The sequence below is a fragment of the Balaenoptera acutorostrata genome, chromosome 4 (assembly GCF_949987535.1).
Source record: "Balaenoptera acutorostrata chromosome 4, mBalAcu1.1, whole genome shotgun sequence".
In the NCBI taxonomy this organism is placed as follows: domain Eukaryota; kingdom Metazoa; phylum Chordata; class Mammalia; order Artiodactyla; family Balaenopteridae; genus Balaenoptera; species Balaenoptera acutorostrata.
Window position 1 is genome coordinate 78,746,108 of NC_080067.1, and position 26,401 is coordinate 78,772,508.

General features: G+C 44.9%; 1 protein-coding gene across 2 annotated transcripts; it reads right to left on the reverse strand.

The window, feature by feature from the left end:
• Positions 1–876: 876 nt before the first annotated feature.
• NRROS (negative regulator of reactive oxygen species) lies at positions 877–26,075 on the reverse strand. Of its 2 annotated transcripts, XM_007171602.2 has the most exons (3): positions 25,983–26,060; positions 7,038–7,158; positions 877–3,082 (listed from the first exon to the last, which is right to left on the reverse strand). In XM_007171602.2, the coding sequence occupies exons 2-3, from the start codon at positions 7,143–7,145 to the stop codon at positions 1,112–1,114; spliced, it is 2,079 nt and encodes a 692-aa protein (XP_007171664.1). In that variant the 5' UTR covers positions 7,146–7,158; positions 25,983–26,060; the 3' UTR covers positions 877–1,111. The 2 variants fall into 2 exon arrangements, with proteins under 2 accessions (XP_007171664.1, XP_057400835.1); XM_057544852.1 differs by lacking the exon at positions 7,038–7,158 and having other exon boundaries at positions 25,983–26,075.
• Between the last annotated feature and the right edge of the window lie 326 nt (positions 26,076–26,401).

Consider the following 26,401-nt stretch of genomic DNA (forward strand, 5'->3'; position numbering starts at 1 on the left):
TCAAGGGAAGTTACTGCTTTGTCAAAGTGAGACCACTGATTTTATCACTTTGGTTTGCCTAAACATTTCTGTTGACACTTAGCCTTCACGGTAACAGTAATCAGCCTGTGGAATTTCCATCCCCTCCCCATCCCCACACCACCCCTGCATTAGGCCCTTTATGATGTAATAAGCAGGGATAAAAAGGCAAGGACAGAGTAAATTCTCAACTACCAAAAGGGCTGTGTCTTTATGATCTTTTCCCCAGAGAGGAGCACAGAAATTGTTCACTGAGGGGAGGGAAGGAGAAAGGGAACTAGGAATGTAGTGAGTACAGATACTGAACATCTGTTAAGAAGTTGTTTGTGGGTTTTGTTGCCAGTAGGGGCAGTTCACAAGTTAGTAGAATTCCCTCCTTTCTGCAGTCCTCTTTACTTTCCCTTAGAACAAGGACTGTGCCCAGCGTTCAGTGACTGCCTGAATAAACTCAGGGCCCCCAGTTATTGTTCTCTTAACTTTCCCATGGAAGGGTCAGGTTTGCCTGCTGGAGACTCCAGGCGGGAACCAGGGCCCCCAGAGAGGACTCCACCGCAGGCCCATTCTGGCCGCAGCCGTGATGCAAGCCAAGGCAGGAGGGGAGAGATCCCATCTCAGACTACTCAGCTTGGCTCTGAAAGACTTGTCCTTGGGGAACCCTCAGAACACTGACTCTCGCCATCCATAGGACGTGCTCTTGGAGTGGTTTTTGCTGTAGGGTAGCACTGAATGATTTCCCTTTCTCACCTGCTCCATGGATGTCACCAAGGGAAGGGCACAAAAATAATCCAAGTGAAACTACCAAAAAGAAAAAATTAAGGAAAGAAAAAACACAAGCTGCATTTGATTTAAAAAATATTTATAAGACACATTTTTTATTTTCATAGAATGTCACTTAATAAATATTTTACCAGGATGATAGAGGATGCATCACAATGATAGAGGAAGAACTTGGGACAACTAAGGGATGGAAACATTTTAAACTTTCATTTAAACCTCAGTTCTTCAGACTTGTCCTCTGCACCAGATCTTGAAACCTGGCAGAGAAAGTCCTTACGTGTACAGACCAAGTGTCTAATGTGGGCACGTAGCCAGGTCAGTATATGGAGGACCAGTGGCAGCGGCTCTTGACCACCTGAAGCAGAGGCTTCCTGAAAGTGAGGAAGATGACGGTGCAGGCCACCAGCAGGGTGAGGCAGCTGGGGAGAATGAGCACGAGGTACAGCAGGCCCATGTCTACCCGCTCCCACTTACAGACCTGAGGAACGCCTCCGGGCAGCTCCGTCAGGCGAATGATCTTGGAGGAGAGGTTGCAAGTGACCATGGCCAAGTCGGCGACAGTGTGCAGGCGCTGCAGGGCCCCCCAGCCCTCCACCCCACAGCAGTCATACGGATTCTGGCTGAGGTAGATGGTCCGCAGACTTCCCACGAGCTGCTCAGACACAGCCCTCTGAGGAAGGGCCGTGAGCAAGTTTCTGCGGAGATCCAGGGTCTGCAGGGCCAGGCTGCCCCTGAACCTTGGGAAACTGGTCAAGGCATTTCCCGACAGATCCAAGTCCCTCAGATTCCCAAACCCAGAGAAGTCCAGCTCCTTGAAGCTGGAACTGAGGCCCACGTTCCTGAGAGACAGGACCTGTAACGTGGGGGCAATGTCCCAGAGAGGGGCGGTGCTCCCATTCAGAAGCCCCCAGTTGCCAGACAGGTCTAAGTGGGTGAGGGCCGTGCCCTGGAACGAGCAGTCTTGTAGTGCCCCCAGCCCACAGCCCTCCAGAGACAGGCTCCGCAAAGACGCCACGTTTCTGAAATCCACACAGCCGGGGGCGCCCCCGGCGTCTAAGTCCCCCGGCCGGGGACAAAGCGAGATCTGATTGTGGCTCATGTCGATTGTAGCGAGGTTACTGGCATCGGCAAAAAGGCCAGTGGGGACACCCAGGAGCCGGTTGGAGCTCAGGTTGAAGGACCGGAGGCTCCTCAGGCAGCCAGGGAGCCCCGGAGCCAAGTGCAGCTCCGACAGCTGGTTCTGGCTCAGGTCCAGCTCGGTGAGCGCTCCTGGCGGCTCGTGCTCCCGGATGTGGAGCGTCATCAGGCAGTTCCGGTTGAGGTTCAGGTGGGAGAGGGAAGGCATTTTCTTCAGGAAACCGTCTGGCAGATACTGGAACTGGTTCTGGCTCATATCCAGGAAGCGGAGATCAGAGAGGTCACTGGAAGAGAACTCTTCCCAGAGGTTGACGGTGCTGATGTTGGTCACGTTGCCGTCCATGAGGAGGAACTGGGCCACCATCTCCTGCGGCGACGAGGTGTTGTACAGGTCCCTGTAGAAGCCCATGTTGTTGTCCCGCAGCAGGAGGGTGTGCAACTTGCTGCACTGCGGCAGGAGGGGGAAGAACAGCAGCTGGTTGTGAGACAGGTCCAGCGCCTCCAGCTCAAAGGTGGCCTCTCCCCCCGACGCCAGGAACCACTCCAGGACGTTGTAGCTGACGTTGAGGGACCGCAGCTGGGTGAGGCCGAAGTCCACAATGCAAGGGAGGTTGTTATAGGCCAGGTTGAGGTGTCTCAGCTCGGGCAAGCCGTCGAAAGCACCACCCTCAATCTCAAAGATGTAGTTCCTCTGCAGATCCAGCTCCCTGAGGCGGCCCAGGCCCTCAAAGACAGAGTCATCCAGCCTCATGATGGTGTTCCGCGCCAGGGACACGGACTCCAGCGAAGAGAGGTTCTGTAGCATGAGGGCCACCATGTCCTCCGTCAGGGAGTTCCCTGACAAGTCCAGCCTGCGCAGACCCCGCAGGCCGTGGAGAGCGGCTGCTGCCTCCTTGTAGCTCTCGGAGAGGGAGTTGTCAGGCAGCGCCAGGCTGCACAGGCGAGCCTGCTTCTGGAAGGCGCCGCGGCTGATGTGCTCCAGGCGGCAGCTGTGCAGACTGAGGCTCTCCAGGAGAGGGTAGCGCTGCAGCGAGTGGTTCCACAGGGTCTTGAGCGGGTTGGCATCCAGGAGGAGTGTCTGGGAGGATGGCGGGAGATTGCTGGGCACTGAAGCAAGGTTCTGGCCTCGACAGTCAGCGACTCTATCCAGCTAGGTCCAAAAACACACTGGTCAGCAGGGCGGGGGGCCTCTGAGGTGAGGGTTTATGTACAGAAACTTAGTTCACTCATCAGACTGTTCACTAAGGCTCCAGGCCTCACTCAACGCACACAGCATATTAGAGAAGATCTGAGAACCTGTCCATCGGGTGCTGAGTGCTGACCACTGTATTGCAGTTTGGTTTTAACTACAGAGAGGGACTGAGGATCAGGTCTCTACTTGGGTTCGAATCCCACCTCTGCCATTTATTCCCTATGTGACCTTGAGCAAATAATGTAGTCTAAATCTATTGTTTCCTCAGAAAAATGGAGATAAAGTTAGCACCTACTTCAGAGGATTGTAGTGAGATTAGGCAAGAGGCTGCACAGTGCCTGGCACACAGTGGACACTATTAATGCAAATGGTCACTATTGCATTGTTATCGCTCTGATCATAAGACTGTGTGTTTAACAGGGACACAGCCCAAGAACCGGCAGCACTGTGGCATCTTCATTTTACCTGAAGGAATTTTGCCTGGGAGGCTCCTCTACGCTCTCGATTGATAAATATTACAGCTCAGGAGGACTTGAGAGCTCATCACCAGCCTGAATCATACGGAGAAGTAAAGGGGGTCTGGAGAGGACAGGTGAAGAGCCAGTGACAGAGCTGGGACCGGAGCCCAGAGCTCTTATTGCCCAATCCAGTGCTTTTCCTGAACGCCATTCTACTGCGACTGTGTGGGGAAACTGCCAGGACGGATGGGTCTGGTCTCACTCCAGGAATCACACAAGCCTCAGGATACTTTCCCTCAGCCCACTTTCTACAAGATTGGCAAAAGCAATCATCCACAGGGTATCCCTTCGGTGTCCAGGAAAAAAGTTTTAAGCGATGAGATGGAAGAGCAATGGCGTTTCTTTCCACAGATTGGTCAGTACAACAAGGTCAGTGATTGCCTAAAATTGTGGGCCCAGTCCCACGGGGCAAGTGGAGTAGTGGAACAGGGGAGAAAACTCCTGAGAGAGAGGAAGAAGCACAGCTTTGGAAAGATGACAGACTCAAGTCTGAATCTTGGCTCTGACACTTATTAGCTTTGGTCTCTGGGCAAGGAATTAACCTCTTGGAGCCCCAAGTTCTTTATCTGATTATTAAAATAAAACTTCTCATAATTAAAAATTGATACACTATAGAAATAATGAAAATTAAACTATTCAGTAACCTCAGCCTCTCCTTCAAAGAAACGTTGTTAACCTTTTGTTACATCTCCTCTGGACTCTTTTCCAAAGACGTTCTCTAACTTAAAAAAATTTTTCTTTGCAATATGGGTGGACCTAGAGATTATCATGCTAAGTGAAGTAAGCCAGACAGAGAAAGACAAATATCATATGATATCGCTTATATGTGGAATCTTTAAAAAAAAAAAATAAAGGATACAAATGAACTTATATACAAAACGTAAATCGACCCGCAGACACAGAAAACAAACTTATGGTTACCATTAGGGAGGGATAAATCAGCAGTTTGGGATTAACATATACACACTACTGTATATAAAATAGATAACCAACAAGGACCTACTGTATAACACAGGGAACTGTACTCAATATTTTGTAATAACCCATACGGGAAAATAATCTGAAAAAGAATATATATACATATACACACACACATATGAATCATTTTGCTGTATACCTGAAACTAACACAACATTGTAAATCAACTATACTTCAATTTAAAAAATAAAATAAAAAATAAATTAAAAAACATTTTAAAATGAGACTGTACTCTACAAACCATTCAGTAATCGACTTCCTCCCCTCCCCCATTAATAATATGTGATAGATATATTGCCTTGGCAATAAAAATAAATTTGATCACATTCTTTTAGGCAACTGTATATTAGTTCATTGCATGAATAGCGCAGTGGCTAAGAGCCAGATCTCTACGATCAGCCCATTTTGATTCTGCTTTTTATCAAATGGGTGAGCTTGGGCTGGTACCTAACCAGTCGGGACCTTCATTACACCACCTGTAAAATGTAAATTATACTTGTAATTTTCTCTTGGGTTTTTTTTTTTTTTTTTGAGGATTCTGTGTGATTGTTTATGTAAAGCACTTAACATAGAACCTGTCACATAAATGCTTAATAAATGTTTGCTAGAACGATTATTAGCATGCTCTAATTAGTTAATTTCCTATCGCTGAGCATTTGAGTTATATCTAATTTCCAGATGAACGTTAGAATGAATTTGTCTAGTTCCTTCTACACCTGCCCTCCCCCCAAAAAAGTCTTTGGAGTTTTGATTGGGATTGCATTATAATCACAGAGTAATTTGGGGGAGAACTGACATCTTTACAAAATTGAATCTCCCCATACAGAAACAAGATGTATTTCTTTATTTGAGTAAGTGTTGGTCTTCCCCCCGTGGGGACTGGAGAATGCTGTGGTTAGGGGCTTTCCTCAAGCTGTGAGACCCTGTTTCACCAGAGTTGCTGCAGTTGCTGGGGATGTGTCTCTGCAATTCTTGCAGCCCCACTGACGTGTTGCAAAAAGTCCACGTGGCCATCAGAGCCCAAGAAAGCTTACCACATACACTTCATGATAATGTTGCATGGCTAATGCAAGGAGGGGTTTTGGAGAGTAGCTGGACTTTCAAACTCTCAACCCTCAATTCAAAAGAGCACTGAAAAGCCACTCTTTCATCTCACTGGTAGCCGAGTCCCTACTCCTGCCCACCAGGCTGCAGAGGGTCAGGCAGGGAGTCTAGCCTGAACCCTGCAAGCTGTCAAAGAACTCGCGCTTTATTCCCTCCTCTTCCTATGCCTGGTAACTCCTGAATTAGCTACTGTGAAGTTAATCTTTCATTGCCTCTGTAAGGGAATAATGGACGTCTGTATAGCAGAGACTAACAACAATAATAACAGTAGATAAAACACATAGCACTTACTACACACAAGGCACTGTTCTGAGTGCTTTACATACATTAACTCATTTAGTCATCATTGCAGCCCAGTGTTATGGTATTATTGGTTGGTACTATTACTACCTACATATTTTACAGATGAGGAAACTGAAGCACAGATTGGCCCAATGTCACCAGCTAGTAAGTGGTGGGGCTGGGATTTAAACCTGGTCTGGCTCATAACCCCTACCCCTTACCGGAGTCTACTTCAGCACAGTGGTTAGAGGTTACTAAAAGTGGTCAAGAACCACCACCAGCTGGGTTTTTAAGATTCATCAGCTTTAAGAACATTTTTGAATGTTATTAACCCTGACATCCAATTTATCTTCCCAGTGCCTAGTATATAACATGGCTCAAGGAATATTCATTAAATGTATGTTTCTCAAATTTTAATACCACTAAGTTATAGGCAAAGGAGAAAATTTCTAGAGAATGCTCAGTTATTAGGAGCCAAGTCTGCTTCCACATATAGGCTGAAAGCCCTGGAGAGGGTGAACCGTAAAAGCTCAGGTATCTCTCCCTGGATTGCTGTAAGCCTGAGCGTGGTCAAGGACGGTGCTGTGCAGGGCAGCGTGGGCAGCGTGGGCAGCGTGCTCTTCAGTACAGCTGGTTAAGCATTTGCTATGGGCTCACACACAGACTCTGAGGCAGAGCTTCTCCAACTTTAATATGCGCCCCCCAACCAGAGATTCTGATACCATTAGTGGAGCTCCATCATCCAGATTCTTAACAAGGTGTTCTTGTTCCAGGTGGCTGACCTTGGCCTGTCTCTGGGATCACCTGTCCTTAGCAGGTATGAGAAAGGTGGGGCAGGGCCTTTCCCAGGCATCACCTTTACCTTTGATTAAAGAGCAGCTTGCACATGGCATCGTGGTAAGTAGGTACAGAGTGATTCAGACTCATTCATTCCCTCCCCTCCTTGACTGACAATCCATCAGCTTTCCAAATGGACCCAACCTCTTCAGGACAGGAGCAACAGACAACTTGGAGTGCCCAGGAAAACTCACCAACTCACAGCCCCCTTGGGAAGTGGCCATGACAATTCCACTTCGATTCCTCCATTCCACTGTCAAGAAGTGAAAACCCAGGCAGAGCCAGAGGGGCAGTAACTCCATCTCAAGTGCAGCACTGTGGACAGAGGGCAAGGAAGAAGCGGGTAAGAGAAGGACATCCCAGAGGGCTGCTATGCGCTCCCGGGAGAAAGAGCCAGTTCTCAGTATGACCGCTGTTGGAGGCCCACGGCTACAGCGAGGTGGAAACCCACAGATTATTCAAATACCTCAACTTAGCCAACACATTTAACCTCTCACTCAACTGTCAACAAGAACTCATTTTCATTTTGCCTCTACCATTTGATGGGCAGGTGGCTGAACCTGAAACTCCCAAGAGTCCAGCAACAGAAGAGAGAAGCAAATCATTTGAGGAACTGGGTCTCAGGTCACCTAGAGTTTGCCATGTTTCATAGTTCTCTTGAAATGTTCCTCTCAAAGCTCAAATCTGCCATGCATCACCTGAGCTCAATAAATATTTGCTGAATGAATGAATAGTGAACTGGGATTGAAACATTAATTGTAGCCTCTGGTCTCATAGAGTTACTAATTGCTGTGTCAACATGAGGCTTTCAGAAAAGAGTAGACCTCACTGATTAACTCATTTGAATAGAGACCTTTGAAAAAAGGATTTTGATATTTTGCCTGAATAAGGAAAAAAGCTGAGGGAAAAATGAAAAAACAATCTTCAGATATAATAAGGGTTATTGATGAAGTGTGCTTACCGGCTCTCTTACCTGGCCGGTGAGCCCACAACTGGAGTCATGAGAAGGCATAAAATTATACATAGACCAATAGAATTTTAGAACTAAGAGAAACCATAATGGAAATGTAATATACCCTCCACCGCCACATTTTTACAGGGCCAGAGATAAAAAGGCCACAGATAGTAAGGGCTTATTCAAGGTTCCAGATCGACTTAGTGGCAGGGCTGGAAGTAGCCCCCAGAACCACCCCCCCGAGCTCTAGGATGAGTAGCCAGGGTAATTTGTCTCCCAGTAGGTGCTGTTGAATTGACTACCCTCTTGCTGGGAGAGTTTATAGCCCAGTGGCATCCCCTCCTAGCTCTGCATTCCTCAGAATCAGAGGCAAGAGCCTGGTCCCAGCATTTCGCCTGCCCCATCCTCTCCTTGACATCCCCCCAGGAAGGACCGCAGGAAGGACCACAGGGTCTGCTCTCGAATTGTCTCCTGGGCCAGCAGTTCCAGTGCTAACATGAACTCCTCACATATTCCATGGGACCCACAGACATTTCTGCCTGACGCATCTAGCCATCTTGGGCCCCTTCCTCTTTCCCTTTCTTCGAATAAGTTTACACATCTCTAAGGCTAATTTTAACTTTCTGGTCAGATTTGAATACTCACCAGTGAAAGACTAACAGAAAAGCTAAGTGAAACCAGGTAAGTCAGCTTTAACCTTCACTTCAGGTCAGGCCAGCTTTCCTTACCACAGAGGGAACCTCCAATTCAGAATTCAGCCATAATTGCCAGACACTGGGAGTCCCCATCCCAGGCTCTCCTTCTACTTCTGCACCTGTGCAGGAATTATTACCTCATGGCATGTACAGGGCACAGATGGCAAAAACAAGGCCATATGGGCTCCTGTCCTCAGTGAACTCCCAATACACACACACACACACACACACACACACACACACATGGTAGGATCACTGCCCACCTTGAGATAAGGTTGCCGGACTTAGCAAATTACAAGATGCTGTTGGAATGTCAGATAAACAAAAAACAATTTTTTAGTGTAAATATGTCCCATGCAATATTTGGGACATACTCATACTAAAAAAAATTCATTATTTGTCCAACATTCAAATTTCACTGGGTTTGAATTGAGGAGAGACAGAAAGATGGGAACCATGGACTTACTCCCTTCGTCCTTCATTCCCCTCTGTCAGGCTTGGGATGGTACATGCTGCTGTGACGCTGAGCCTTTTAGAACAGCCAACCCTATATATTGATATTGAGTTTAGATGTGTTCAGGGCAAGAGTGCAGACTGGAATGCTAGATGGGTCTGGTGTCAGTTATGCCCAGAGTGTAATTTTAATTTCTGGGTCAACAATAAAATTTTTGCAAATTTAAAGCATATTTTCTCCTTTCTCCTAAAGTCAGTCAACCAGCCCAGAAAGACTCTTGCTGTGCCCTCTGGGCACTCCATCTCTCATGAGGCAGCATGAGAAAATTATGGGATTTGGAACCAGACAGACCAGGATTTGAATTCTGGCTCCAGCATTTGTTATTTGTCCTTGAGCAATTCACATAAATTCTCCGAGACTCAGGTAATCCTGTTATAAAACAGAGATAATAATAACTACTCAGAATTTTTATGAGAATCAAATAGTATATACGTAAGTGCTTCAACTATGAAGGTACTTAATAACAATTATTATTTATGAGTTCTTAACACCAGTGAGCTGGATGAGTGATTGTTACTCCTATGTGTAATCTCCAAGGTAATTTAACAGCCACAGAAAAAAGGGAAAAGAATGAATAATTTGGCAGAAGAATGAGTAAGTCATTATACCAACTAAATGTGTGAAAGTTACGTGGGAAGGTTGGACTACAAATTCTGCATTAATAAATTCCAGAAAAGACTTATTTGAATAGAAGAAAAAAAAGGCTAATCCCAGTAACAGATGACTATGCTGGTTGAGAGCAGTCTGTCCTCAGAGCCATAGTTTACCCTGCCCCACCCAGCTCTGGTTTGCGGGGACTGATTTCTGAAGGCTCTGGGTGTCAGCTGGCCTCCAGCTGGTTTGGTCAATGGGGAACACTACTGGGAGGTTAGTTAGAAGGTAGGAGGAGGAGAAAATCCATGGTATTTCTCTCCCGCCCTCTCTGCCTGGGACAGAGAAGTCCTTGAGTTTCTTCTGGTGACTCCCAGGCTCTGGTAGTCCTCCCAGTATCCTCCCCCTACCTAGGGGAGGTGGCAGCTTCCCAAAGTTGCTAATCTCTGGATTAACTCTCTGTTCCCTGGTTGGCTTCTCAGCCTCTTCCATCATGTGTAGCCAATTTCCTGCATTAAATTTCCTCTGTTTTAAATAATCTGTGCGTTTCTGTTTCCTGGTTGGAGCCTGACTGATACAATGATGTAAGTGAGAAGGGGCTTGGAACAATACAAAACAAAAAGGTATGTAATGCCTCTGAAAAGCAATAAGAGACTTTCAAAATAATAACCGTTTAGGTTGAGAAACACTCTTCCTGGGGTGTGTGGCTGCAGAAGCCCTCCTCAGAGCCACGGCATGGTGAAGAGTACAAGATAAACAGTTGGGATGCCAAGTCTCATTGGAAAATCCCATGAACCCTCTCCCGTGTGCACAGGACTGCTTCCCTCCACCCACACTTACCCTCAGCTGGGTGAGGACCACTCAACAGTGTCTCCAGCTGTATGAGAGCGTCTACGCTTGAGTGTGCTTTTTAAAAAGTAACCATCCCACTTTACTCCTATCTGTCTGATATCTTCTGAAAAATACATCCATTTTTTAAGCCAAATGTTTCTCATCTTAGATACATTTTTGGCGGAGAAAGGGAAGTGAATGAAGAACAATTATGATGGAGAGCACACATGACAGTATGACATTAACAATTTAAACGGGGTAACCTGGAACCTCCCCCTGTTATACTTAAAAGGGCTTGGATCAAGGGTGCCTATTTCATGGGCTGTGAACCACTGTGGGAGCCACAGAGTAATACAAAAGAACTGCAGATCAACCCATGTTCCAAGTAGGCTCTGAAAAAGTACCATGTTTCCTCCTGGTCTGGGTGACCACTGGGAATATAATCCATATAAGACCTGAGATCCTGACATGAGAAGCAGATGGCATTAACAGAATCTGCTTGTATCTGTTCTTCCTAAACCAGATAACGAGGTTGCAGAGTTCTTTCCAAGTGCGGAAGCAGAAAATAGTTAAGTCCCATTCTTTTTTATATAGATCTATAAATCCTATATTCATTTATTCAGCTAACGATTTCTATAATCTCTCTGTATCTTTTATCCAGTCATAGTTATCATGAATATGACTAAAGTCAGAGACTGTGAGCTTCTAACTAGTGAAGAGTTTTAAAGGGACAAGACACCATTGAACCAGATGTGGGCAGGAGACAAGACTCTGTACTGTCTGTAACACATCTGACTTGAAGATGTTAAGATTATAAATCCTACCTCATGTTAAAGTGAGGCCCTCTTAGTGTTGCATTTATATTTTTTCTTTATCTTCTAACTATTTTGTTTGTGTCATCACAAAATGTCTTTCCTGTTTCCTCTCTAAGAAGTCCTTGAAATATTAGGACCTCAAATGCTTAATGGCATCCCTTATTGTAACCATTCATCTTGATACTATGCTTTCCAATTGGTTAACATGAAAACCTGTGATTCAACCCCACATCCATCCCTTGTCTATAAAGAATGTTCCTTTTTTAGGCAGAAAGACAAAATTGGCTTTTTGTCTGGCTTTTCTCTCTCCAGATCTGGTCATAATAAATGAATGGTAAAAACAAATTTATTTCATAAAACAACACGCACCAAGATTGTGTTCTGAAACAAGAGGACACTAATAGTGAGGAAGAAGAATGCGTATCAGCTGCAAAAATTCCTCTTTGTTTTAGAAATTATGCTTGTTTGCTTTTCCTGTTTCTACAAAACAATAGGGAGAAGCTCCTGCTTCAATGAGCCAAGTAAGGTAAAAGGAGACTGACTGGATGGTCCCGTGGGCCGTGTGAAACAATGAAAGGGGATGGGAATATTCACTCCTCTTGGAAGGAGCATACTGAGCCTGCCGGCAGTGGCTTGGCTGTAAGCTGGGGCAGTGCTTCCATATCCATCGCCATGACTGCATCAGTTCTGGGCTCAGGATTGCTTGGATGGAAGAAGATGGTCACGTGCAGGACAAGGAGTGGCTCCCGTCCAGGAGCCACACCTGTGGGTGATACTTGCTTTTGCAATGGACAGGGAAGAAAGGATGAGTGAAAACTTTTGACTTGTCTTTTTTCTTGAAGTCCTGAAATTTCCATGTCCCTATCATCACAAGAATCAAAATACAGGAGTGCAGCAGTGTCCGTTTTTGTCAGGTCCTCTGACAAACACACATGTACACTATTTTTTTTTCACATGGATGTAGGTTTTCCTGTATTAATAAAATATAACTTATTCTTTTAAGGGTTATTCATTCCAAGTAGCTTTCTGTTTCCATGGAATGTCTTTATCAGCAGATAGTAAAACGCAACCATCAGGTAAGGGCTGATCTACAGGTATTTTTGTCCATAAAAAGGTATCCTCATACTCAAAGTTTGGGAATACTAAGGAGTAACTCTGACCTGAGTTTTGGTTTTGCTTTGTTGGTATTTTCTGATTCATTTTCAGGAAAGGATGCTGGGTTTCTAGTATTCGGGGGCACCCTGAACATCACCTCCTCACTCTCTCTCACCTCCCCACCTTCTCCAGCTGCTGCTACTACTACAGCAGCTGCCTCCAGAGCTGGGACTGCAACCTCTTTGCTAATGGCGCTATTAGCAAGTGCTAAGAGTGTTACCCATACATTAGCATGTAACTGAGAATTTTCTCTGCAAAATAATCAGATAAGCTTAAAAAGCTTTAAAGAAAGAGGTCTTGCAGGTGAAAGTGGAGAACTCTCAGTGTTAGAAACAAATATTTATAGACTGGTTGTGGGCGGGGCAGGGGGAGAGGGGATGAGGGGCAGAATCTCTAGAAGCAGAGTTTGCACAAGTGTGGAGTGTAAACGTGTGATGGTGACATCGCTGAACACAAAAGCCACGGGTGCTAGGTAGAGGACTCCATAGAAAGGGAGTCCGCCTTTGTTTAAAAATAAAAGAGCAGATCCCACTTGGGATCCTGGGAGAAAGGGAAGGGCAGCTGGTCACAGACCACAGAAAATAGATAATAAAGAACAGAAACCCCAGTCTGTGACCACTTCAAATAATTCCTGCTACCAAGAAGTATTTGAATGCCTCAGGCAAGCAGCTCTGGTCTCTGATTCTTAGCAAAAAAAAAAAGAGTGATCTCAACTGTCACCGAATGGTTATACTTAGCATCTCCCATGATGAGACCACCTGCATCCTGAGTCTCTAGGTGTGGTGCCTTGGGAAACACAAAGTCCCATCTCGGTAGTACCCTTGCCAAAAATTGTTTGCCCTGAACCAGTCATAACGAAAGATCCAGACTGTAAGATGTCCTACAAGACAGCTGGCTTGGACTCTTCAAAAAAAAGTCAGTCTTGGGCTTCCCTGGTGGTGCAGTGGTTGAGAATCTGCCTGCCAATGCAGGGGACACGGGTTCGAGCCCTGGTCTGGGAAGATCCCACATGCCGCGGAGCAACTAGGCCCGTGAGCCACAACTACTGAGCCTGCGCGTCTGGAGCTTGTGCTCCGCAACAAGAGAGGCCGCGACAGTGAGAGGCCCGCGCACCGCGATGAAGAGTGGCCCCCGCTTGCCACAACTAGAGAAAGCCCTCGCACAGAAACGAAGACCCAACACAGCCAAAAAAAAAAAAAAAAAAGTCAGTCTTGAAAAACAAAGAAAGGCAGGGGAGGGGAGAAGTCTGATTACAAGTGACTAAGAAACATAATAACCAAATCACATGCATGTACCTTGAGTTGATTTTGGATTTTAAAAAATCTCTAAAAGAAAAATTTGAGACAACTGGGGAAATTTACATGTGTACTAAATGATGTCTTTTTAGGTGATATTATGTACAAATGATATTACCAGATTATTGCTAATTTTCTTAGGTATGATAATGATGTTGTGGTTATGCAGAAAAATGCCTTATTGTTAGGAAATGCATGCTGAAGTATTTAGGGGTGAAATTTCATGATGTTTCCAATTTATGTAACCTTCTTTCAAATGGCTCAACAAAGATAGAGAGTGAGAAGGACAGAGAGAGAGAGAGAGAATTAAAGCTAATTATTACTAACTGACAAATTTAGCATTGTACTTTCTTTTAACTTTCCTGTAAATTTGAAATTTTTCAAAATTAAAAAATAATAGGGGCTTCCCTGGTGGCGCAGTGGTTGGGAGTCTGCCTGCCAGTGCAGGGGACACGGGTTCGAGCCCTGATCTGGGAGGATCCCACATGCCGCGGAGCGGCTGGGCCCGTGAGCCACAATTAATGAGCCTGCGCGTCTGGAGCCTGTGCTCTGCAACAAGAGAGGCTGCGATAGTGAGAGTCCCGCGCACCGCGATGAGGAGTGGCCCCCACTTGCCGCAACTGGAGAAGGCCCTCGTGCGGAAACGAAGACCCAACACAGCCATAGATAAATAAAAATAAATAAACTACGTTCCTTTAAAAAAAAATGGGAAAAATAAAATAAATGTTGGAGTTCCTAAAGGGAGAGGGATTATGGTAATCTTTGGTCCCCAAATTTCCAGGAATGTACATTTTTCAAACTTTCTTCTCAGAAAGGTACTCAGGAAACATTTGTTAAATTTAAAATGCATTACACAGAAACCTTTAAAATATCCTGAAACTTCTAACATTTTGACATTCAAACTAGAGCTTCCAGACAGCATCTCTCACACCTGAAAGGGGCACAGAAGTGTTAGATCACGTGGCCTGACTGTGGTTCAGGAAACACGGTTGATGTACTACTGTAATTTCCACTGTCCAGGTCAATTGCTCTGTCCACCACACCCACAGTCCCTCTGGAAGGGCAGCCGTCAGAAGAAGCTTATGACCTCACCACTACCTGGACCTCCACCAAGCTGACAGAACCTTCAGGAAGCACCTGACCAGGGGAGGTCACTCCTTACTTGTGGCCGTCACCCTATGAGTGATGTCAGTGCAGAGAGACAAGGGAGAGAATTAGGTAATTAGCAGTGGAAATTGGAGCCAAGAGGCACAGAGAGAGGAGGTGGAGTTGAATTTTTGAGGGATTTGCCATGAGGAAGCAAAAGCAGAAGCTAGACGACAAGGCATACAGACAGAAAAGAATGAGATAGTCAACAGAGGGCAGAGATCAGAGAAGATGGACTAGGAAGAATGATGAGAGGGTGGACTGCGAATGCTGGGAGAGGGGGTGGGGAGAGTGGGCTCAAGGCTGCCTCTCTGGTTCCTGGTGGTTCTTGGAAAATGGCTGGGTCCATTTCCAAGCTCCATGGTTTTTCATGATAGCACCTCACCACCATCACCACCCCCATAGGCTGGCCCAAAAGTTGCATCTTAGCAACAAAAAGAACCTAACTAAAACAGGACTTGTGCTCTTTAATAAGCTTGAACACAAAGACAAAATAGAATGTCATATTTCAAAAGAGCACATTCAAGCATTATGATGCTACCTGAAAATTAGAGAAAGTAGCTGAAATCTGAATGCAAGAATGTATTTTTCAAAGTGCACCCTATAGGCAAGAATCACAAGGGATGGTAAAACTAAAGAGTGAAAATTTGTTGGGAAACAAGATATTAATATAGTCTTAAAGTATCTTATTAATACAAGTTACTTGTTAATTTTACAAAGGCGAAAATAACGGCTTTATAGTGGAAAAACTGGCAAATGCCTCCTTAACCAAATGATCAAAATACTATAGGGGCCTTTCTGCGGTACTTAGTAAAATTTGAATACAGACAACATTTGAAATGATAGTATTATATCAATGTTAATTTACAGATTTTGATCACTGTACTGTGGTTATGTAAGACTGTCCTTGTTCTTACAAAATACACACTGAATTATTTAGAGGTAAAGAGTGTGATGTCTGCAACATTACTAAAGTTCCAATTTCTCCTCATCCTCACCAACGCTTGTCATTTTCTATCGTTTTTATTATAGCCATCCTAGCAGGTGTGAAGTGCTATCTCTTTGTTGCTTTGATTTGCATTTCCCTGATGACTAGTAATGTTGCACATTTTTCATGTGTTTATGAACATATGTGTTTTCATGTGTTGGCCATTTCTATATCTTCTTTGGAGAAATGTACAAAATGTGTACTTTCGCATCCAAAGATTTTTAAATTTTGATTTTGGAATTACATGTAAAAGAAAATGCAGAATAGTTATAAAAGTAAAGAACCAGTTGTATTTTTGGTCAAACATTCCTATATTTTGCAAAGAATATTGACTCATTAAAAAAGAACTTGCAAATTTAGTATTGGAACAAGAGAGCATTTAGAACTGAGATGTGTGAATTCAGACCTCATAATTTGCTTCTCTGGCTTCCTCTCTTAATAATGAATTTGTTAACAGAAATAGACTCACATAGAAAATAAACGTATGGTTACCATAAGAGGAAAAGGGTGGGGGAGGGATAAATTAGGAGTTTAGGATTAACAAACACACACTACTATATATAAAATAGATAGCCAACAAGGACCTACTGTATAGCACAGGGAACTGTATTCAGTATCTTGTAATAACCTATAATAGAAAAGAACATGAAAAAGAATAGATAGATAGGTATGTGTATAACTGAATCATTTTGCTGTACACCTGAAACTAACACAACAGAGTTAATCAACTATACTTCAAGTTTTAAAAAATAATGAATTTGTTAAAATATAGGCAATACAACGGCTTTTGAGTGCCTCCCCGAAATTGTCTCATATCCTGCAGATAGGAGAAAGCAAATTGGCACACTTTTTCTGAAGGACAATTTAACACGATTTATCAAATACCTTGAAAACATTATTTTATACAATAATTCCACTTCTAGGGATTTATACTTAGGAATTACAGTGTAGGTAAAAATATTTTTACAGAAATATTCATTGCTGTATTCAGTGATAATACAGCAAATATTCAGTGATAATAATAAAAAGGTGGAAATCATCTAAAAGTCCAATAATGAAAGGATTGGCTAAATACGTTATGATACAGCTATACAATAGGTATAATGTGTGGCAATTAAAAATGCTTCAGTAGCAATATATTCAACACAGAAAGATGTCAGGAACCTGCTCACAAAACAGGGAGCTGCCACCCCGGATGTGTTTAAGCACAGGCAGGTGGACAGCTTTCCAGGGATGAGGATACTATAATGATGACAAAAACTATTTTTTGAACTTTGTTATAACAGTTGTCTTAATACAGTAATAACCTTGCAACACAGGCATTATGATTCCCATTTTACTGGAGAGGATATTGAGGCCAAGAATTTGAGTGATGTACTCAAGATGAGAGCCAGGCTTTGAACCTGTTCCATGTATCTCCTTACCCTGGGCTCTTCCTTTACCTTTGCAGCCACCTTTCCAAGGGCTGGGCTAAGAATATGCAACCCCAGATCTAAAACCCCTGGACTCTGAAAAGTAAAAGTAGTGTCTATAATAAAACTTATTTTAGTTATCAGTCAGTGATATTTTTTCTTCCATTGACTCCAAACATAATCCTTTTAAGTACACTCACAATCATCTCAATTCTAAGTAATTATAAGAAATTCTCTATTTCAGTGATATTTATTAGGCTCTGATTATGACATATTTTAATTTTTAACTAATAATAGATTGTTTCTATTCTTTAAAAGCTTGTCTTAATATAGTAATTGAAGTTGATGGCTGGCAAATTAGAAAATACAAAGAAGCAATGATACAGATGTGGACAAAGTAAATATCAGGTGCAATTCTCCCCATTGTTGAGATGCTGAAATGTATGTACCCTTTCAAGTATTTTCTACACACATGCAGATGCATGCATATTCTTTTAACAAATATACTACACATTCTGTTTTGTATTTTCCCTATTGTACTATTGGGGCCCCTTTGCATTTGCTTCCAGGACTTGGATCCCCCTTTAAGCCTGGACAAATAAATGAGGAGTTGCGTCATTTGAATTTGTTGGAATGCTCCTTGAATACGTGGTCCTAAGAATTTATGCGAGGAAGGACAGTTCTGTGGCACGTGACTCTTAGCAACTGCACTTTCATTCAAATTTTGTAACTGACCACCCTTTTGAGAAGAACTGCAGCATTCTGAAGGGACTATCCACCAGTATTTCGGAGGTGAGAACACTCAGGCCAGAGAATGCAATGCAATGGTTTCCAAGCACCGGTTTAAAATCCAGATCTCTTTTTCCTACTCGGAGCCTAGCACACCTGGTCAGCCAGGCTCCGCAAAGGCTCTTGTGAGAAAAGTCTTCATCTGGGAAAGGTTGAGGCTCTGCCTCCACCTGGAGGGAGGCTGGAGGCCACAGCAGCTCTTCTTCCTTTGGGCTCTTCCTATAGCTACACCAGGCAGCCAGGGTGTGGAGCGCTGCCTGTGTGCTACCCTGCTGACTTCGTCTCCTCGGGGCTACAAATGAGTCAACCAGCTTCCCTGTGTGGTCAAGGTTAGCCCTTTAGAACCAACAGAAGTCAAGTCACTCTGTCCCGTTCCATAGACACAGGCTGCATCTGGTCACAGGTCTTAAAAGATGCAAATCTGCTCCCACGGGGGTGATAACACCTTGTTCTTACACGGCTGGTGGTGTCTCCTTTGTATAGAGAGACACACATACTCTCTGTGGATAGGCACCCAACCAATAACCCATTCGTTTCAAACTTATCGTTTCTGTTCAGTATCATAGGTTTGTTCTCTCTGATCATTTCACTCCTGTGGTGGCTCTGGTTGACAATAACAGCTGCCTTGCTGACCCCACAGGGTTGTGTCAAGACTGAATGAGAGAATGTGTGTGAAAAGGCTTTGTCAATAAGGAAATGTTGTGGACTACGCTAATAAGGTAGTGTCAGGTTAAAGGGAAGGCAGAGTTCCTCTGTGCAAACAGGGAGCTGGTGTTAACTAAGACAGAGGAACTGCAGTACCTTCTCCCTTCCATGTGTGAGCCTTGGGATATTCAGAGGAGACACCACCCAGAGTCTGTGGGAGATTATGGATGGAAGGGGTTATAGGTGATAACTGAGATTTATTGCCCAGAGTAGAAATGTATCACTCCCACCCAACCAGCCGACCCTGGTTCCCTTGAGAAAGAGCGCAACTGAGGAATGAAATGATATAGATTCCTGATAACCGGCCAGCTCGACTGGGGTAGTACTCAAGCTCCCAGATTGCCTACTAGGCTCTTAACTGTAGTATCTAATGTTTATTGAGTGCTCACCTTGGGATAAGTGCTAGGCCAGGTGCTCTACATATAATAATCCTCACAAAATCCTAGCAAGTAAATGTTATCATCCTCATCCTACACTTGGTAAACTGAGGCTCACAAAGGTTTGGGCCACACAGCTAAAGATGTCAGAGCTGCAATTCAAACTTAGTCTATGAAACCAGCAAAACTCAGTGTCAATTCCACATGCCCCAGCCATGCTGGGATACTGGCTATCCCTGACTAAATCACACACTGTTTCCTCTGTGGGAAAGGTCCTTTTTCTGGTATTCTCCAACTGCTGAACTCTTATTCATCCTTCAAGGCCCAGTACATGTGTCACCTCCTCATCATATCCTCATAGTTCAGATGTGCAATAATTCAATAATCCAAATAACATGATACTATAGTATAGATAGTTATAATGCCTATGGAAGTCTTACATTTAAAAAAATATTTTATTTTTATGTTTATGAAAAGAATGTGAGTGGTGATTGGGTATTAATAGTAATTTGACTTTTCCCCCAATTTTTATTATGAAAAATTTTAACATACAGCAAAGTTGAAAAAATTTAACAGTGATCACTGGTATACCCACTACCTAGATTCTACTATTAATATTTTACTATATTTGTTTTTTTGTTTGTTTTTTTTTGTTTTTTAAAGATTTATTGATTTATTGATTGATTGAGTGATTGCTATGTTGGGTCTTCGTTTCTGTGCTAGGGCCTTCTCTAGTCGCGGCAAGCGGGGGCCACTCTTCATCGCGGTGCGCGGGCCTCTCACTATCGCGGCCTCTCTTGTTGCGGAGCACAGGCTCCAGACACGCAGGCTCAGTAATTGTGGCTCACGGGCCACGTTGCTCCGCGGCATGTGGGATCCTCCCAGACCAGGGCTCGAACCCGTGTCCCCTGCATCGGCAGGCAGACTCTCAACCACTGCGCCACCAGGGAAGCCCACTATATTTGTTTTTAATCACATATCTATCCATCTACCTATCCTTCTATCCATCCTTCAAGCCACCTTATTTTTTGATGCATTTTAAAATAGATTGCAGTCATACGTACACCTCCCCCTAAATACTTCAGAATGCATATCAAGTGATTTTTAAAAATTAATTAATTAATTTATTTATTTTTGGCTGCTATGGGTCTTCGTTGCTGTGCAGTCTTTCTCTAGTTGCAGTGACTGGGGGCTACTCTTCGTTGAGGTGCGCAGGCTTCTCTTGCAGTGGCTTCTCTTGTTGCAGGGCATGGGCTTTAGGAGTGCGGGCTTCTGTAGTTGTGACACACGGGCTCAGTAGTTGTGGCTCGCGGGCTTAGCTGCTCCGCAGCATGTGGGATTTTCCCGGACCAGGGCTCGAACCCGTGTCCCCTGCATTGGCAGGCAGACTCTTAACCACTGCGCCACCAGGGAAGTCCCTGCATATCAAGTGATTTAACCTTGAAAAAAATGTTCCTACTTTTTCAATCTTCCGGATCAATTTAATTAATTTAATCTCAATATAATTGAGATTGCAAAGTCAGCTATTTTATTTGGAAAAAAAAAAGTTTCTGTCTTGTAAGAAGAAGAAAAAAAAAAAGATTTGGTAATCACTGCCTTAGTGTTCTCAGCCAGAATTAGCAAGAAAGCAGCTCATACTAAAGAGTGAATGATCTCCTCTTTAATGAACTGCTCTTTAATAGGTATTTATATAGGTAATAATGAAAAATAATCAAATGTTCATGGTGTAGTTTCAGGACAGTAGGACAGATAATTTTACCCTTTTAAAAATCCTTCAAATTATACTAGCAAGGTGGGCTACTTGTTATAAGGCTAATTTTTTTTCTCTCTCTAACACTTATTTGAGTTCACAGAGGAATGGGAGTAATGTGATATTTTTAACGCCCTCCCCCAAATAATGATTTTTAGGGAGTTCTTGGATAAAGCCAAAACAACTGGATTATAATTTAATGCTACCGGTTAATAATAATAATAATAATAATAGCACTTGAGGTTGCAAAGGCTTCTTTTTTTTTTTTTTATAAATTTATTTATTTTATTATTTTTATTTTTGGCTGTGTTGGGTCTTCGTTTCTGTGCGAGGGCTTTCTCTAGTTGCGGCGAGCGGGGGCCACTCTTCATCGCGGTGCACGGGCCTCTCACTGTCGTGGCCTCTCTTGTTGCGGGGCATAGGCTCCAGACGCGCAGGCTCAGTAATTGTGGCTCACGGGCCCAGCTGCTCCGCGGCATGTGGGATCTTCCCAGACCAGGGCTCGAACCCGTGTCCCCTGCATTGGCAGGCAGATTCTCAACCACTGCACCACCAAGGAAGCCCGCAAAGGCTTCTTATAGATATTTGATCTCATGTAATACTTGCAACAGTTCTACATAGTAGGAATTATTATCTCCATTTTTTATTGTGGTAAAATATACATATAGTTTACCATTTTAACCCTTTTTGAGAGTACAATTCAGTAGAATTAAATACATTTACACTGTTGTGCAATCTCACCATTATCCTTCTCTAGAAGTTTTCTATTATCCCAAACTGAAATTCTGTCCCATCAAATAATAACTTCCCATTCTTCCCTCCCCTCAGCCGCTGGTAACCACTATTCCTTTTCTATACATTTGCCTATTCTAGGTACCTCATATAAGTGGAATCATATAATATCTGTCCTTTTCTGCCTGGATTATTTCATTTAGGATAATGGTTTCAAGGTCCCTCCATGTTATAGCATGCATCAGAAATTCATTCCTTTTTATGACTGAATAATATATAGACCACATTTTGTTTCTCCATTCATCCATCAATGGACATTTGGGTTGTTTCTACCTTTTGGCCATTGTGAATAATACTGTTATGAACATTGGTGCACAAATATCTATGTTAGAGTCCTTGCTTATTGTTCCCATTTTACAGATAAGAAATCCAAGATTCAAAAAGGCCAAAGTGAATTGCTTAAGTCTCATGGCTTATAGAAAGTGAAGCCAAAACCAGAGCTCAGTTCTGGCCCAGGTTGGAGGTGCTGGATGCACACCTGTATGGGAGGAATATATGTTGGGTGAGTGTTCAGCTGGGTTGCACAGGTAAGTATTTGTTGGTAAACAGGTATCCCATGAGCCCCACCCCAGCTGCCTGGCCCCTCTCTTGTAACTCCCAGTTCCCTCTCCCCCATGATCCAGCAACCAAGGAGGTAACATCTGACCCAGCAGGGGCCCCCTGGACCCTGCTTCTAAGGACAATGTCCATTCTGTTTGGTCAGTGCCCGTTCCATGTGGTGTTTGATATCCTGAATAGCACCCCTGAGCGTTCAGAGGGCTATGGTCTTCTCTGGGGATGAGGTACCCTGTCAATGCCATGGGGTGTACCTATGACAAAGATGAGGGCCTTTGGAGGTTCTGTAAAAAGAGCTAGAAAGCCTAGAAAAAACTGGGGATTTAGAAGGAAATAAGAGGACAGTAACATTAGTGAAAATGGAAATTTCAGTTTAGGGACCCGAGGAAGGGCACAAGAACCTAGGAAAAGAAAAAGGCCATGGGGAGAGTCCCACGAGGAAGTCTCAGGGTGTCAGGCTGGGCAGTGATAGGGAGACCATTAACATGTCTGAGGGTGAAGGAGGTGGCCCAGGGCCAGGCATGGAAAGACCCACTTGCCACTGACCCTGCAGGCTGAGGAAGAGAGCTCAGCCTTTCCCTTTGGTGGGACCACTGAGGGGAGACACCGGAAAGGCAGGAGAGACCTGAGGGGTCATGGCTGGGCCAAACAAGGAGCAAAACTAGAGACGATCAGGAGGAGCCAGTGTCCAGCCTGGAATCTAAAACAGAATGATATGAAGTTATTGGGGAGTATGATGTGCACCCCAAGATGAGCCCCTGAGGAGCATTGTGGGTGCTGGGTTGCCTCAGACACTTAGGTCCTGCTTAAGAGAGCCAGGGTGGAAAGACAGAGAGCCCCAAGTGCTACCTTGCGAAGGAAAATCCCCTCCCGATTCTTTTCTTTCTTGGAGGGGCCAACAGAAAGTTTCTTGGGGCACACAGCACAGCGCTTGAGCAAGGCGACCTTGTGGGTTGAGGTTGGAGGTGGGGAGTCCCTGTGTCCTCACAGGGTTTTGTGGCCACGTTTAGCCATCACTGGCACCAGCCCTGCTCCTCATGCCCACCTCACTAGTGAGAACCACTACAGGGTTCTACTTCCTCTTTTATGCCCTTTCTTCAGCCTGAAATCACTCACGCATCAAAATGAGAAGACACGTGTGGTTTGGTCTCAGCCGCTGACTCCATTCACTCTGGAAATCACTTGGTTTTGCCTACCCACGTTCATTTCTCCTTCTGGTAACAGCTCCCCAATTCCCCTTTCAGGAAACCACCCCTTCCTTTCTTTTCTCTCTTCCTTTTATTTTAAAAAATGTTTTATTTGTGGTAAAATACACTAACATAAAATTTACCACCTCAACCATTTTTAAGTGTAGAAATCATTAGTGTTAAGTATATTTACATTGTCGTGCAACCAACCCCCTTCCTTTCTTAAAAAGTCTGTGTTCTTTTGGGTCTGGCCTCAACTCATGGCTCCAAGATGAGCACTATGATCAAGGCTGGGCCCATGAGAGCCTCCTAATTCCTTAACCACAGTGATTGGTTTATAACAGGTACAGCACAGATGCCAAGCCCATGAGAATCAATCTAAACATTTTTGCTAGGACTATTAGAAAAGAGGTTTTCTCTTCCTGCTTCAGATGCCAAACTGGTGGGAATTAAGCTTAGAGCTGCAGGCAGCCATCTTTGTCAACAACTTTAGGATCTGCCTGATAATGAAGCCTACACAGAGGAAAGCAAAGGTGAGGAATGGAGATAGATGGATGCCTGGCAATGTTTGAGCACCCAGATCCAGCCATGCCTGAAGCTGTTCCCCCATAGACTTTTTGGTCATTTGAAACAATAAATCCTCTTTTTTTTTCCCCCTGAAACCAAGCTCAGTTAGGTTTTTGTCATTTGCAACTAAACAACCCCTAAACTCAAGTTGACAGTTGCTTGTGAGGCTTGATAAGATCAGTGTCCTTTTTCCCTCTCCTCACCTCTCTGAGCTTTCAGAGATCATCATCTAACCTAGCCCAGAACCTCCCACATATTGAACACATAACATTCGTTTGATGATGAGGTTGAGAAGAATAATTTTTGGGGAAATGAGTATAATAAAGAAAAATATTTGTCACTAATGTGCAGATACATCAGTGAGCATCCCTGACCATACATGCATGTCCTAAGAAAGATAATGTTTTTCAGTCATGGGTGAAAGCCCACCCTCCCCTAACGTATGTGGTTACAGTGTGGATCTGAGCACGATGTGAGGTACACCTAGCGTTCCATCCAAGAATCTAGCTCACACTTTGTGATGTGGATGCACACTACAGCCAGAACACAAGTTACAATCAGTACTAGCATCACTCTTTCGAAAGAATCAAAAAGACTAGAGACACACAGGTCAATGTATCCCTGACACAGGCCCCGGGACAATTACCCGGAGCCTGCTCTCTGTTTGGGAGCCTCCTGTTCTTGGATGATGGGTTTAAGGACTCTATGGGATCAGGTTCACATGGGTTTTCATGAAGTTCCCATGAGGGCACCCATTAGATGAGATCACCCTCTTTGTGAAAGAGGTTTTGATTTATGTTGAACCTAAAGACGGGAGTTGAGGTTACCCACACCCCCGGGGCCCATGATTCTATAATCCCCTCTAGGAACTCTCAGACATACATGTACAAACCTATGTGGTACGTGAAGAAAATAAATAAGTCTCAGGGCTATAAAACCCAGTAAACCATCAACCTCCACAGAAAGAGTCTGTGCAGCACAGCCAGTAGGTGAAGGGGACACAGGAGACCTCAAAAGGCCAACTCTACAAACTCTGAATGATTCTGCTGTCCAGACTCCTAACAGGCTGTTCCTGTCATGGAAGAAACCTCCCGTGGAGTCCCTTCACTGCCCCCTGGAAGTGCGCCACCCTGGACCAGCCCTATCCAGGGGCTCCATTCCTAGGACCTTGCCTCAGCCTCCTGGAGTCCCAGCCACCGTTGGAACACGTGGTCACCTCCCCTCAGGGGTGCAGTGAGCTGGCAGCCCATTCTGAGGGCAGCACACAGCCCACTCGGCGGCTCCTTACTTCTGTCAGCTCCTGAGGGCAGGGGGATATATGCTAAATCCTCCAGAATCCAGCCCACAGGGAGAAGCTGCGTGGGCTACAGAAGAACACTGTACAAGGGGGATCAGAGGCCTGGAGTCTAGTCTCCAGGCTGTGGGTTCAAGTAACAGAACCTGGGGAATCTCCCAAGGACACACACTCTGTGGGGAAGGGGCTTTGTCTGTCTTCTTCACAGCTCTAGCCCCACCCAACACCTTGAACTCCAACTCGCCTGCACATGGAAGCTATCCATAAATATGTTGTTGTTAATGAGTTGCAGGGTCTTCATCTATGAAATCGTGGTTCTCAATCCACGTTGTTGGGCAGGAAAGGCAGGCTGAGTGTTCACAGAGCAGTCTCACTACATCCAGTCATCCAGCCCAGGGAGGGAGCATTACTGTTCCCATTTCGCAGACGAAGAAACTGAGGCTCAGGAATTCCCCCCACAGAGCCAGGAATCAAACCCAGGTCTGACTCTGAAGCCCTCACTGTTTCCACTACACCACGCCACCTCTAAGTCTCCCAGAGGGAGGTATTTCCACCTCCACCCAGAGCTGTAGCCCCCAAACAGAACTGGTGGAGCTTGGATGCAGCAAGCCACAACTTCCCCGTCAGCCCTGAGCTGTGGGCCACAGACGCTGACCTCCCGCCTCCCCACTCTTCAGAGCCGCCCGCCTCTGGAGGGACCGCGGCTGCCCCTCAGGAAATACTCACGGCTCCCGCAGGCCCAGGCGGCTCCGCGGGGCGCATCCTCTCCCGGGGCTCTGGCCTCCTCCTCGACAGCAGCCGAACGCGCGGTTGAACTGCCTGCTCTCTCTGGGGCATCAGATTATTTTAGCACTTGCGGAAGGAACTGACGGAAACTGAAGTCACATGGAGAACGAGCAGCTCAGCAACTCAGCACTCACAGAGAGCAGGCATCTTAGAGGGAACTGCCGCCGCGGGTGGGTGGCAGGGGGGATGGGAGAGGGCGGGCAGGAGGGCGGGAGGCAGCGGCCCCCGGACTACCTATTGGATTAGTCGCGAAAGAGGTCACATATTTTTATGGTCTCCCAGCAGTGCTAACCAAGGCTCCCCAGGGTTTCTGGCCTTCGAGATTTTGAGGGGGTAGGGGACCGGGGGCCCTGCCTACG